This window comes from Aphelocoma coerulescens, chromosome 3 (genome assembly GCF_041296385.1).
Source record: "Aphelocoma coerulescens isolate FSJ_1873_10779 chromosome 3, UR_Acoe_1.0, whole genome shotgun sequence".
NCBI lineage: Eukaryota > Metazoa > Chordata > Aves > Passeriformes > Corvidae > Aphelocoma > Aphelocoma coerulescens.
Genome location: NC_091016.1, coordinates 48,130,961 through 48,146,261, shown reverse-complemented (window position 1 = coordinate 48,146,261; position 15,301 = coordinate 48,130,961). Strand labels below are relative to the sequence as shown.

General features: G+C 40.3%; 1 protein-coding gene across 12 annotated transcripts in view; it reads left to right on the top strand.

The window, feature by feature from the left end:
• RPS6KA2 (ribosomal protein S6 kinase A2) overlaps positions 1–15,301 on the top strand; it is a 287,603-nt gene that overhangs the window by 262,996 nt on the left and 9,306 nt on the right. For all 12 annotated transcript variants that reach the window (XM_069010159.1, XM_069010160.1, XM_069010158.1 and 9 more), the window contains 3 exons: positions 11,614–11,703; positions 13,153–13,311; positions 14,490–14,651. In XM_069010159.1, coding sequence (XP_068866260.1) covers positions 11,614–11,703; positions 13,153–13,311; positions 14,490–14,651 — 411 coding nt within the window. The remainder of the gene's footprint in view (positions 1–11,613; positions 11,704–13,152; positions 13,312–14,489; positions 14,652–15,301) is intronic.

The following is a 15,301-nucleotide window of genomic DNA, read 5'->3' as shown; positions in this document are numbered from 1 at the left end:
GATGAACTGCCAACACGTCAGAGAATAGCATCCTGTCTCCCCCAGGGGAGGCTGGTGGTAGGGAAGGCGTTAGGGAAATTATGTGGTGGCATCACTGCGGGAAGACACACATCATGTCACTGTGGAAGTAAATAATCCTTCAATGCAGACTGCCACTCACCTTATTTACTATTGTTGTATGGTGTCTTACTGAGACAGGAAATTACCTGGCCAGAGTGACTTGAGTCAGAGCTACAGTCAGAAAAGCAAAACCTTTCCTAGCCCAGAAGGAGAATATATTTATTAAAATGGAAAATCATCCCTTTTCCTTTTGATGGCCATCTGCTACTAACTGGGGGGCATCTTGTAGAAATAATTAGATGTATAGCAGTGCAAAGAAGTTATTTACTGGTGTTGTAAAAGCATCTGAACAGATCTGGAATTTCACTCTTTTCAGAGCTCATTGAGACTAGGCACGTTGCTCACCGAGGAGCTTTTGGAATTTTCCCCAGACAACTCTCACCACCTGTAGGCAGCTGTACTGCCTTTGTAAATCCAGTCCTGGAGCCTGCTGAAGAAAAGAATTTTCTTGCAACCTATTCCCTCTTCTTCTGTGTCATCTGTAAAAATGAAATGCTAATAATAAACTCTAAAGCTATTTTAGACATGCCCTCGGGCTCCTAAGTGCAGTATTTCAGAATTCAGACATATCTCCAATTCTGAGAGCATTTCACTACCATGCTAGAGAAAAAACCCTGTAGACAGTCAGATTTCCTGCCAGCTGAGTCTACTCTGAAATTAATAGGCACCTATCTAGGTCAGTGCAGGTAGATGTTGGTTTAGCAAGTCCATGTGTCATATTCTACTGCACGTACGTACTCTGAGGAGCTTTTAAAATTTTACTCTTAACTTTCCTTCCATCTCATTCTCTGGTGAAAAAAAGTAAAAAGTTCTGAAACACAAGTAAGTATTTGTTAATTTTTCTGAATCACAGAATATTCTAAGTTGGATGCTTCATAAGAGTCTGGTAGAAAGAAGATAGACGGGAAAAAAAGTGTTTATCTGATGGACCTCTACTGTGTTACAGATTCTTCTGCTATGATACTGATCATCTTGACTACAGCAGGCCTAGTGATTTTCAATAGCAAAGAGAACTGGCATTGTCATAGCTGCATACTTCAAATGGGTGTATATGTAATGGTGAGGTCAGGAGCAAAGGAAAATCAGATCAAAGTATTAAGGCACATCAGTATCTATAGAAAATAAGTTAATTAAGTAAAAGAATGATGCTAGAGGAGATGGGAGGGGTTTCTGTGGGTGGAAGAAAGTTTGCAATGGAAGCCTAAACAGATTAAGAGCTCTTGTTTGGAGTTCAGAGTTCTCAGTGAATCAGATTTTGCAAAACCTGCCAGAGATGTGATGCAATTAGCATATTCCAAATGTTTTTTCTTTACTTAAAACTATTGCACAGCTTTCAAGCTTGGAGCGCTAGTGAAGCTTTCAAGCTGGATTTTTGGATCTGCTGCTTACTGACACCAGATTAAGTAGGTTAGAAAAGGACTTGATTTCATCTCCCTGTTTCTGAAAGTTTATCTATTTAGATTGACTCCTGACCCACAGGAGAGATTACTGGTGGATAATAGCCAAGTAGAAATTTCTGCTGCTGGGCCAGTTCTACCCCCAATCCTGCCCCAGACATTGCAGAGGTGGGTGGCTTAGGTGCCAGATTCAACAGCTTGATATCAACCACCTTCTTCTCCAGGTCAAAAGAATATCCAACTGGTTAAGTCCTGTGGGTTCTTAGTCCCTCCATGCTGTTAGAGACAGGGCAAACAACTAGGTAAAAACACAGGATAAATATTTTTCCCTCCTTTGAAGAAGAAACATATAGTAGAGATAGACCCAGTTGACAAGTCCAATTCTGCAGATGCCAATATTACAGTGGAATTTGGATCTTGAAACACATGTGAATCTCATGACTTTTTCCTATCTCTGTAATGTACTAACCAACTGTTTGGCTCCAGATGTTCCACAGTTCTGAGCAAAGCCAAAGTTTGCATCTATGTCTGCCACTGGGATACAAGTTAGTTTATGCTAGAGTCCGAGTAAATCCAACAGCTCATGTATCATTCTGGTAATTGCAAAGCACTGAAAGCACATCTATCTAGCGTGTTTTGGTATGTGCAGACTGGAGAGAAGGCGCATTTTAATTAGCTACAAAAATACAATACCAGCAGAGAAGTGATGTCAACATGCTGTCAATAAACAGAGATCAGTAACTCATGAGAGCTAGCATTAGCAGGCCTGTGTAATCGAACTGGTTGTATACATCTATTTATTTGTAGTAACAGCGAGTGACATAGTCACTAAAATCCGTCTAAATTCCAGAGTTTTTTCAAAATTTCCTTAAACTTCATTTTCCTCTTCCATTGATGTTCCTGGTCTTGATTTGGTTGTTTTGAGGTGGTTAGTGTAAGTAGATAAAATTGCACAGTAATCTCTGAAGGCAGGAGGTTCCACAGTAGTATTTAGTGGTTCTACATTTTCTCCTTAGCCTGTACTATGGTTAGGTCAGGAGTTTGGTGCTGAATGCAGTAAAGAAAATAGGAATCTTATTTAGTGAAATAAAAAGAAAAAAAACAGTCCAAACATCATTAAATCTCCTTGAAAGTTAAGGTGTCTGTAGATATAGAGAGATTTGCTTAAACTTGTCTCTCCTTAACCATAGAAAGTCACTAAAGTGAAAGAGGCAGTGAAAATTTCAGGGAAGGCTCTGTATCAATTCTTGTCTGTTTGGGAGGTACCTAGTGTCTGCTGGAAAATGGATAAATATATCAGTATAGAAATAGGCAGGTCAATGGAAAGTTTGCTGACTGACCTCAGATTTCTTGGCCCTGAGTCTGCCAGCTTGTCAAACCAGCTGCTTGTCATCTACTGCTTGTCCAACCTTTTCCTCCCTCTGCCTGCACCAGAACATGGTACAGGGGTCAGGCCCCAGGGTATGTGCAGCAATCTCCAGGTCAGAACCACTGGTAATGCATCCCCTTTAAATTTACCTTTGAAGTTTAGCAGAAGTTACCTGCTGGTGGAGCAGAGCACTGTCAGGACTCTGAAAGAGAGAGGATGGGCTGAATGGGCATGGGTCAGATGCTGAGGTCCTGTCTCAGTTCTCATTCAGTCCCTAGTAATGCAAGCCCCCCTTGACTTTGCTGGGTGGCTGTCACAGTCAGGTTTGTATGGGTAAGGGTAAGCCTCTGTCACATCTTGCACTTGGGGAAAAAATTGCATCAGGGAGAATATAATGTAACCTCATTACAGAACCTGTTAGCCAAGTGAAGGGAAATAAGAATGTCAGCCATGCTTCCGGAAGCCTCTAACTGTCCTTGCTCTTCCCCAAGATGGCTTATCAAATTATCTGTGAAGAGCAAATTTTTTGCCTCTGCAAGATCATACTAATGATTCTGAAAGATACTTTCCAATATTTTATTGAGAAAGTGTCTCTGACTGCAGTCTTCCCAAAATTTTTCTTTACTGTTTGCTTTCCTTCCCTGAATATGTAATGCAACTGCTCAGTGTTCTCAAATAATTCATAGGATGGAAATACAAATATTTGAATACCAGCATCAGACAAGCATTTCATAAATATATTGCTAGTGTAGTTACAGTTTTATTAATAAAATTCTTATGCAGACCTATAGATTTCTATCTTACTAACATGTTTGCATATAAATGAGTTTTTCTTGTAGTACCTGAGTAGGAATACTGAACTCTGTGAGATCATGTGCTCTTTTGGTATCCATGGTTTAAGATAGAATATAAGCAAATTAGAGAAAATCTGTAGCAGAAAATATGCAAGAATTGCAAGGCAAGCTCTACCAAGAGAGCTACAAATACGTGTGATGTAAGACAGACAAGAGCCCAGAGGAATGCAATCAAAATCTATAAATATCTCTAAGGTGATATAAATGATGGATGACAACCATTTGGCTGCTAAAGACAGCAAGGGAAGACAGAATGTCTTGAAGCTAAAAAAGGGAGTTTCAGGGGAAAAAAAGTCTGATTGTGAGAGCAGTTGGTAAAGCAGACTCTTCAAGGAGATGACCTAGACATCTTCCCCCTCACATGCCAAGAAGTTGGATTTCTCATATTAGTGGAAATGTAGCCTTACAAAATGCAGGGTCAGAGGTACAAGATCCCTTCTTACCTTGATAAACTGCAGAGAACACTTACCAGGTTCTCCCATGGAATTTGATTTATAAAGCTGGGCATCAGGAAATAATGTGACCCAGACACCTAAGTAAAAGATGGTTTTGAGTGTCTGAAGCACACTCAAGCTTCTTGGAAGTGGGGCACCAGATTCTGTAGCCTATATAGTGCCATGTAGGAGATACAGGCTTCAGAGCAGATTTAAGCACAAATCTTTGTCCTCCTTTGAATTGGCATATGGAGGGTTGTTTTCCAGAGTGCTCTGCAAAGAAACCAGCATTAATAGCCTTAATAAGGGCTAGTTACCATACTAAGAGAGGTTACAAACAGCATGGAGGGTGTCCTCTAGATGTGATGGAAAGAGAAAATGATTTACAGTACAATGGATGAAGCAGTAAAGGGTGATAGATTATTATTGTCTATGAGGATCTTATGTCTGATCTGTGAGAGTCTTTTTGAAGGCTTTCTTGGTTTTCCCACTTCAAAAACTTTTATCAAAGGACCTAACTTCCACGCTGGATCAGAGCAGTTCTGTACATTCACCATAACAGGAGACAACGTAGCATATTTTATATGGCATCCTTATTTTTTAAGATTTGGGGTTTCTGAAATACTTGCAAAAACTTCAACGAGTCTCACTTTTCTATTGTTTTGATTTGAGTTCAGATAGGAGTTGGACTCAATGATCCTAATGGGGTCAGGATTTTTGGGCTGAATGGGGTCAAAGCATTGCTTAAGTCTTAACAAAATAATCAGAGAGGGCAGGTAGAAATACAGAAACATGTGCGGGTCACCTCTTAATCTCAGCTTTGAAGCAAATATTAAATGTGTAGTGGTTGTACACCTCTGGTTTAAGGATTCCTGCAGCCTCCCTCCCGCTTCATCACAAAGCTCACAGTGTCTCTTTCCTTGGCATGGCTGAACCTCTGAAGAATGTGAGATTATGGTATTTCTCTCTGCTAACTAGATCTTTTTCTGAGACCTAGGATCAGACAGCAGCTTTTCTACAGCTTAATAATATGATGTTTCTCTTTGCTAGTTTGCTTGCCAAATACCTAAAGTATTTTGGACAGAATTTGGTCCTTTGTGCCTCTGTTTCACTTTTGGGGACATTCAAACTGTATTTCTTGTATTTGTCTTCCATACTGACGTAATAATTTTCCCCTTTTGTAAATTCTGAATATGATACACTGGTTTCCATCCCTGAAGCTTTTTGTAGAAGAAGGTGAGAGCAGCATTGCAGTTATTTGATGGACTGAAAACTCATCAGTGTGATCCAAGGACGTGTGCTGAGCAGAGCAGACTGAAACAGTGCAGAGCCTTTCCCACCAAGCTATTCTGCCTCCAAAACTGAAGACTTCTCCCTAAAATGAGCTTTTCTGTTTCACGGGTGCCATTGAAATAAATTTGTTACTGTTTCTGCTCTGCTTAGAAAATGTCTGCTACCCTATAAGTGCTAATTAACAAGAACAGTTAATTAACAGTTCCAGCTGACAGCTTAGGAGTGCTAAGTCAGCAAACAGTGTCAGCAAGTGGGCATGCTCTGTGTGCAGAAATGTTTAATGTCTCACCTGCACAGCTTGATTAGATGGGCAGTCCTTATTTCAGAAAAGTATTGCTAATTAGGCCTGTTTCTTCTAATAGTCATTTCTCTATTTTCCTGAAAGATTTAAGCATGGATGGAGGGAATGAATTTCTGGAGCTAATCAAAACTAATAGCACAGCAAATAGTCCCTCAGAAACTATCAGGCTTGGAAAAGTTCTCCTTGGAGACATCTTAAATGTAAAATTATACCATGTTCTTTTAAATAATATTAGCCTTTCTGCAGTGATTTTCATCCAGCTTGAGTTATTTGACATCAAAAAAGGAACGAAATTAAAACAGATGCTTGGCATGAATAGAGCTTATTTTTAGAAGGAAATATTACTGAAATGGAAACCTGTACGTTTTCCAGCAGCACAGAATTGCAGGAAACTCTCTCTGTGACACTTTCATTGGAACCAGTATTGTAGATGAAACTGTCAGGTTGAAATCTCTGTGTGCTGTCACACCTCCTTTTTTCAGAAGAGAAGCAAATCCCACCTATAGTCACTTCCACTAGTGGTGCCCTGAATTTTCAAATACATCACAGTGTAGATATAGTGTGCAAAGGGACACAAAATTAATTCTCCCTTTGCACATCCCTCACTTCTCAGAAAAGTAAAGGATTTTTACAGGGACTATCACATCACACTATGTAATGAGTCTTTTCTTAAAGGAGATTAATCCATGCTTACTCTCCAAACAGACTATAGAAAAAACATTATATAACAGAAAATAAAGCAGCTTTAAAAAGCATATAGAACTCTCTTCCTCCTCCATGCTTTTTTCACAAAGCCATTAAAAGTTCCCTAGTACTGGTCAAAAGGAGCTTTACATCATCTCGCTGCCTAAACACACTGGCAGCCTCAGCTGTGGCTGTACAAGTTGTGACAGTGCCCAGGTGTCTGCCCTACCTTGTGCTGGACTTTATGTTGCTGGAGAAGCAGATTGGGACTTGTACCAGTAGCTCAGCTGCCTCAGTTCACACTCTGGTATCTCAGTTTCAGCTGCCAGGAAAGGTCACTTGTGGCATCTGAAGACAGAGCAGAGGCTTATCCCATTTGGGACTGGGGGCAAAAAGAGCTATGGCTTATGCCTCTGCAGCATGACCCAACAAAACTCCTAATTCAAAGCTCCTCAACCTACTCTTTATCTATTCCTGTGCTGCAGGGTATGCCTTCAGTGCTTCCCCATGTTTGTGGGTTTTGTTGTGGAATGAATCTATAAAATAAAATGGAGAATTTTTGCTGCAGTCCGTGGTCGTGGCACACACCATGGTGTTAAGGGTTAAAGCACTGTGACAGTCTTGGGTGCATTCAGCTTCCCCAGGAAGGGAGGTGGCTACAGTCACCAATTTCGGTTGACATGATCAGACAGCTTTTGAGTCCTGTCTCACTTAAAGAGAAAAATCAAGTCAGAGCCAAGCAAATGTTTTAATACAGTCTTGTTTTGTCATTAAAAATGCACAAAGTCCTTTCTCCCCACCACAGAAAGACCCAACAGAGCAGTTTCCAGAGCTAGTTTCCTGCTAGCTCCAGCTTAGCCTGGCCAGAGCTCCATCCTTTCTTCTCAGGTTCATATCACTGCTCTTCCCATCTGTGCATCTCATGTTTCTTTTCTGTCCTCCTTCTCACTCTCTTGCTTTTCCTTCACCTTTTCTTTTAGGCTGTTCGCTTTCCAGACAGCAAAGACAGTTAAACTGTCTCCTCCCACCTTTTGCCTTTTTCCAATCTCACAGCTGTAGTGATGGAGAACGCCATGTGAGAAACACAGCCATTCTCCCTTCTTCTTCGTTCAGGTTAATTTCAGTGTTTGAAAAGGCAATTTGTATTAGCAGGGCTGGTTCAGAGAAAGCAGATTAGGGAGTGCTCACACGTACAGTTTCTTTGGCAGGGCTGTAAAGGCTGTAAGTCCCAGCTGGTGGGTGGTATCAAACAGCTGAAGGCTCCAACATCTGCTAGTGGCATAACTAGGTCCAGAAGAAGAGATTTATCTGCACAGCTGGAAGCATGCAAATACCTTCACAAAAAGGCAACAAGCAAATATATATATACTGTCTATTTAGTTGCTGTGCCAATTTCAGCAAGGCTTTACCCACACAGAATTTTATTAATACTCTCTTTTATACTCATCAGTCTGCTCTGGCAAGGCTAAAGCCATTGAAAACCCATTAGTAAAATAGAATTGGATTATTTTTTTTCCATGCAGAAGACTTGTAGAAGGACTTGTAAAAACTGGACAGATGTGTTAATTGGGATTTTGAAAATATTCTGTCCTGATCCTTTCTTTGTTAATAGAGAAAGTGTTCAGTATTGTCCTTTAAAGGATCTTGACTGACTTTAAGATGTCATGAGGTTATTACCCTAAATCCCATTGAGGAAAGAAAATGCACCTTTTTCTGTCAGTTAGTCACACAAAGGATGTGATAGTCAAAGAACAAACAAGTACCCTATCAGAACAAAGGACACTATTGACTGTGCTGAGCCCATTTTACTCTGGAATTGTTTCATACACTGTTTGACACAGATGAGTTTCTGAACAATCCATGGGTGTCCAATGCACAGAGAAAAGTCTGTTTACCTTATGCTCAGCTTCTTTCTCTTCTGAAGGGCAATAGGAGACCCTCGTGTGTCACAGCTCTTCTCCACCCAGGTACAGTGGAGCTCACACTATATTTTCAGTAAAGTTACTTATGCATTATGGTGGCTTTTTGAGCTGGTCTTCTTCACCACACATCTAAAGAGAGAAATAGAAAAGTAGCATCATTACAAATTACTCAAATTCTCAGGACTAGTAGCTGAGATCTTCCCTTAATTCTGTGAGTTCTAGAGAGTGAACATTCAACATTTTAGTTGAATTCAGCATTTTAGTTGAATGAAATCAGAATGAGTTTCCTAAAGGAAAGACATATTCCTTGCACAGGAAGAGCTGCTGGAGGTTCATGTACTGTCACAGAGAGGAACAGAGAAGAGTCTGTATTCATGCAAAACACAGTGTCTCAGAGGAAGCAGGGACAGGGGTGGCAGATACTCTTTTTTACCACAGGAGATTCTGGGTGCATTTAACAACACACCAAAAAACTCTCTGAAAGGGTTGTAAAGCACTGCATGGGCTGCCCAGGGAAATGGTGAAGTCACCATCCCTGGAGGAATTTAAGAGACATGTAGCTATGGCACTTGGGGACATGGTTTAGTGGTGGATTTTGCAATGCTGGGTTAATTATTTGACTTAATGATCTCAAGAGATCTTTTCCAACCTCAATGATTCTATGACTTTGTGAAAAGGAAGATCAAGAGGACTGGGAATCACAGCAGAGCTCTGGGGCATATTTAATGAACTGCTGTGGCCATTGCAACATACAAATAAAGAAACTGTGCATACTGCAGCCAGTCTGAATTGCAGAGAGATTTCTGCTGCAGCTGCAGCAGACACCTCCTCTGCTGCTTAATCAGTCATGAGCCAAGGGTAAGTCACAGGCACGCTGAAGAGAGGCACTGTCAGGGTGACAGACTCTTGCTGTGGAAGAAAAAAGTTGTTCTGGTCTGTTCAGTCAAACTACCCAGGGACTGAGAGGAATTTGGCAGGTCCCTTCATAGCTCTGACAGCTATGGCGTGGCTTGGGGTAGCTTGTCTGTCCACGTAATCAGTGTGTTGCAGGTTGCGCACACATGAAAACAAAAGGCGTGCATATTTAGTGGGACTGTCTTGCAGTTTGTATTTACATTGCATATTGTGAGTTAGAAGCATTAAAAATCATCTACTGCTGTTACTACTACATCAGTAACAGAGTGCTTTGGGTTATGTTGGTTTCAGTTTTGTCAATAGCTGAGACTATTTTTGGGTTGGATTTTTTTTAGGCCATATATATGCATTTATAGTCCTGCATTATTAATAGTTGCTTAAAATTTTCCACAGCTCTGGATATTTCCTTTCATGGGGAGCTGCAGCAGAAAAGGGATCTGGAATGTATAGCTTGCTACAGTAGCATAGTGATAGTGGTACTTCACACGGGTGGCAATACTTGCCACAGTAGGTTCTGCTGGTTTGTGCAAGGCAGGCAGATGCTAACAGGGGTACACGTGAGTTACTCCAGTAACTTGATAAGAGATATATTAGTTTAGCCAAGGAAGTGGCCCTGAGGATCTTTTTGTATGTTAGAGTTACTATTTTGAGTGGGACACACTCAGTCACTGTGGTTGTATTCCTGAGGAGTCAGTTGGTCAGGACTTCATTGGATTCTGGATAATCTCTCAACTAAACTGGGAGAACAACAGCAGAATTATTTTTTTTCATTCACCTGTTCTTGAGGTTTTCCTTTATTTATTCAAATGTGGACAGCAACAATCTACCTGCATCAGCTGCCTTTTGCACTTTGATTTGTCACACTTCTTTTATCCAGCACCAAATCACTGATATGGCATCAAATCCATACCTGAGCCATGGACAACTACTGACCATCATTATCACTGCACATACATGCTAGTCATGATGACTATGAAACCTCTGATATATATGCAGTTATGCATTATTATAGCTAATGCATAAGATTCTACTCAAGTACTTGAATTTGTATCACCATAATTAAACCATGAAAAATGCATGCATTTTATAAAAAAGCAGGCAGGCATTTATCCTCATTAGCAAAAGAGGTTTTTAAAAAGCTGTTTTTTCCCTGATAACACCATCATTTTAAATCTGTGCTCTGTGCCTAGTTCTTGGAGAGAACTAACCCCATTTAAGTTTGGAAGCCTTGAAATCCAAGACAATAATGGAATTACAATTTTCTGAAAATGCCACCCATTCCATTTCGGTAAACGTGTTACTCAAAAGTACTGCTGTTGTTTTCTAGCAATAAGAAATAGAGCTGAAATAGTGTACTCCTGAGGAGTTTCCAGTAGAATGAGTCTTTTGCCATTTCCTGTGCAGTTGCTTTTGAGATTCCAAAATTGCAGAGACCTCCCTTAAGATTATTTTTTGTTTCATATTGATCATTTAAATATGCAAAGTGAGAAACATTAATCAATGCACTCAACTGGACAAATGACTAAAGCTCTTTGACTGGCATCCCAAATACAGGTAACAGAATCACTGAGGAGAAGCTCATAGCTTCTCATAGCTGGCTTTCCATGCAGTGGTGCTCTCTAAGCACCAGGTTTCATGTTTTTCTAAGACTGGCTGCTACAAAACTAAAAAGTTTGCATGTCTTACTATACTTTCTGATAAGGCAAAAGATGCTGACTACATGAAAGTGATCTATAAAGCATATTTCTTTCCAGTTTAGGAATGGGTGGGGAGTTTGGTTACATGGCCAAATGCAATCTGTGGTCACTTTGTTGTTCACTACAACAGCTTGGCCCAAAGAGCCAAGTGATTGCCCATAGCTTCAATTCAAATCTCCCCTGACAGAAATATCTATACATTTTTATTTCTGACAAATACACGTGACAATTAGTTTTTATTAATTTATCAGCATATATACAAGCATGTGATAATATTATGATTACATCAATTTTTTATGTCAAAGAGATCATTTTAAAACTACTGTTATTTTAAAACTCTCAAGGTTGTTTGATTTCTAAATGACACTTCCTGTAACTGCCATTATTTATGGGTAAACAGAACTGTAGGCATCAAAAAAAGGGCCTACGCCTCCAGAATCTAAACTAATTATTGCTCCATCTGGCTTTGGCAGACAGTCAGCATGGCTCTCATTTGCACGTCCTCTCCTAGAATAATGATTGATAGAGGAATTTTGAATATTAAATTGTTTAAACTATAGGAATTGGTTGGTTTATGCTTAGTGCTGCTAACCAGTATTTGACTGCACTGTGCTTCATTTATTCCAGATAATTGATAAGAGCAAGAGAGACCCCTCTGAAGAAATTGAGATACTTTTGCGATATGGACAGCATCCAAACATCATTACTCTTAAAGATGTGAGTAGTCTTTGAGCACTTCAGCATTAAAAGATTTTCATCTTATAGTCAGGCTTACTTATTAGTCCATGTCTGGAAAATTCTTCAGTTGAAGGTCAGAGCTAAAACCAGACCCATTGAAATCAAGGAGAAAAACATGACTTAACAAATTACTGGATAGCATTTGGAAAGACTGCTCAGGTTACGCATTCTCCAGTTACTGTCTAACAAACCATAAATAAAACCAAAGGGGCACAGTGCTGAAGAACAACAAAATGGGTTTGAGTTGGCAGCACTATTTAAAAGGAGATCTCCCTAGCTGGGTGTTTTGGGACACTGCTAAACACACACAGTGGTGCTGCTGGACAGGGGGATGATCTTTCACAAGCAGCAGCCATTCCCATGCAGCCTGTGAGGTCTGCTTTGTTGGGGAGAGGAGAGCTCACAGAGTCACTGCGATAGTGTTTTAATGCCAGGGACTATTTACCTTCTACTCAAGCAGCCTGAGAAGTCATTAAGGTATTTTTCTTCAGCATTTCATATGAAAAATACCCTTCACTTTGCTTAAATGGAGTAATGGTCTTTAGTCAGAGATGTTTTAATTTTGCTGCCTGAAGTCTCACCTAAGATAGTCCACACCGTGTCAGATTCAGAGTTTACAGAACAAAATCCTGCTTGTGTCAGTGGCCAGTATATTATTTAGACCTTAGTGAATTTTATAAAAATCTGCTAATCACATGCTCTCAGGAAAGTCTTACCTAAGTGTTAAAGAGTATCCCAAAATCTGTGCAAAATAAGGTTTTATATTCCTTTCCAGAAACATTTAGCATTGATGACTATAACACTGCTTATTATTTGCAGTCCAGATAAAGGATGATATGAAAATGGTTGTCCTCCAATTTAAATGACAAAATGTCTTTTACCAATTGCCATTGACATTGAATGTAAATGTAAATGTGTCTTGTACCTGATACCAACAATTTTCACCAGAATTTCAAATATAAACTGTATAATATCATTCGATGCAAGTGTTGGCCAGCAGTAGAATACAGTTCTTTAGCTGATCGTGAGTCAAAGGGAAATATTGATATTTGAAATGGCGAATGTTACCCTGTGGAAGTGGAAAGAGAGAGCTCTACTGAGAAGAATGATTGGGTGAGAGCCAGCAGACATTTGAAGCTGTGTGGAGTGATGCTGTTTTTAACATCTGAGCCTGCTCTGCTGGCATGATAGCAGACCAGGAAAGCTACATTTCTGTGTGGACAAATCAGCAAGCTGCTAGAGACACAAGAAAACAGTGATGACTTAAGTCATTTTATAAAGTTTTCTTTTTTGTTGTTAGGCACAATAAGCACATTTCCCAGACATTTGCTGACATTTTCTTCTTGCAACATTTCACACATGATTAAAGGACCAACCTTTACCAAGTTAATGGGTCCAAAACACGTATTTATCATATTACTGTTCCAGGTCTATGATGATGGGAAATTCGTGTACCTGGTGATGGAGCTGATGCGGGGAGGCGAGCTGCTGGACCGCATTCTTCGGCAGAAGTGTTTCTCTGAGCGGGAGGCCAGCGCTGTGCTGTGCACCATCACCAGGACTGTGGACTACCTGCACTCTCAGGGTGTAAGCACTGCTTTTTTGGCTTAGCTGCATCAACCTCCTTAAAATACAACTATGTTTAGAAATAATTTACAAAGAGAAAATAGTTGTGATTTTGCTTCTCTGAAATGTTAATATGTCCCCCCCCCCAAAAAAAAAACTTTCTCCATATTTATAATTACATCTGGTTTGTGAAATAGAGTCATAGGCTTTTTATCCATTTTCCACTGACTTGAAGCATATCAAAGTAGTATTTTCTTTCCCACACTACAGTGACTTTCAAGTTCATGTACCTTCTTGAGATATTAGTTGTATACTTTTTATTCCAATCATTATTGCAGGACCTGAACTTTTAGCAACATTTCAAATAGGTTCGCTGAATCAGCAGATAGGTAGAAAATCAAATGCTCAGCTCTCCAAATGAAGTGGCATTTTGAGCAGCTGAGGGGAAAAGACTTCTGACATGCTGTTAAAATCTGACTTTTAAAGTCTAAGCTCTTTATATACAACAGTTTGAAAATCTCTTCTTTTCTGCATTTCAGGGACAAGCAGTTTGCATAACTAGTCAAATATTTACTGCTTTTCCTGCTTCATGGTTAAAACAAAGTGCATTTTCTGCATTGACTTCTCTGCTTTCATGGGAATTTTTCCATCTTGCTATAACAAATAAAAGCTATTTTCCTGCCACTGAAATGCAGCATGTCTGGTAAAACACACAGTCACACGAAGTTCTGTGAATATATTTTGAAATTAAGAAGAAAATTAATCCCGCCTTTCAGGTGTGAGCCACTCACATGGACAGTCACAAGAAGACCCTTACACACTTTCCTCTTATGATGTGATTTCTTCTTCACCTTTCAGCTGAGTATTCAGGGCCATCAAGCTCCAGGAGACTCTACCACCATGATTTTTGTACAACAGCCGACTTAGACCACCCTCAGGAAGTTGCCTCCCCTTAGAGCAGCAGCCACCTTCTTAAATACACCAGCAGAGGCTGTCAAACATTTTATTTCTCATTTTAACAGACTTTAACTTTTTTTTTTCCTTCATTTGTCCAAGGCTTTTAAGCAAGTTTTTCCCAAACTTAAATATTTTCAGTGTGAGTTCTTGACCTACCTCAACCAGCAGACCAGGAGTGGCAGCCAAGCCTGAGTGCTCCCTGACCTTCTCTTCTCACTTGTTTCTCACTCTTCTTTCTTAAGGTGGTGCACCGAGATCTCAAGCCAAGTAATATCCTCTACATGGATGAGTCAGGAAACCCAGACTCTATCAGGATCTGTGACTTTGGGTTTGCCAAGCAACTGAGAGCGGAGAACGGGCTGCTCATGACTCCCTGCTACACAGCCAACTTTGTCGCTCCTGAGGTAGGATCACATTTCAAAGCCTTCAGTAGTAAGTGCATCCTGGGAAGCAGTCCTTTCTCCCTTGCTGCCTTTACAAGACAAGCAAGGCAGAAACCTGGCTACTGGCACTCAAACAGCCTTCATTACCATAACTTTCCTATTCCTGGTCCTGTCACAGCAGTTGTTTTTCTCCTGACAGAAGCTGGTGTCTGTCTTGGACTGGTGCACACTATACTTTGGCTCATTGCTGGGATACATATCTTTTTTTCTCTAGCTGCTTCTAATTGGAGTGCTTTCCCTCTGGTGCACTGCATCAGAACAGGATTAAGGCTTAAGAGGGAAATCTGGTGACAGGTTGCCCAGAGACATTGTGGAGTCTCCTTCTCTGGAGATTTCCAAAAGCCATCTGGAGACAATGCTGAGTGCTCTAGGGGACCCTGCTTGAGCAGGGAGGTTGAACTATATGACCCTTCCATCCTTAACCATTCCATGATTCTGTGATAAGACTGAAAAGAAAAATCCTTGCATAAAATCCTTACTGTGCTGAAATCAGTGAGAGCTGTATTGTTGACTTCACTGAGGTAAAGAAACATCTCTCATCTTGGGCTTTCCTAGTACCAATCCCCCCCATTCTGGGGGATGTAGGAAAGGCTTTCTCATTTTTACAGACA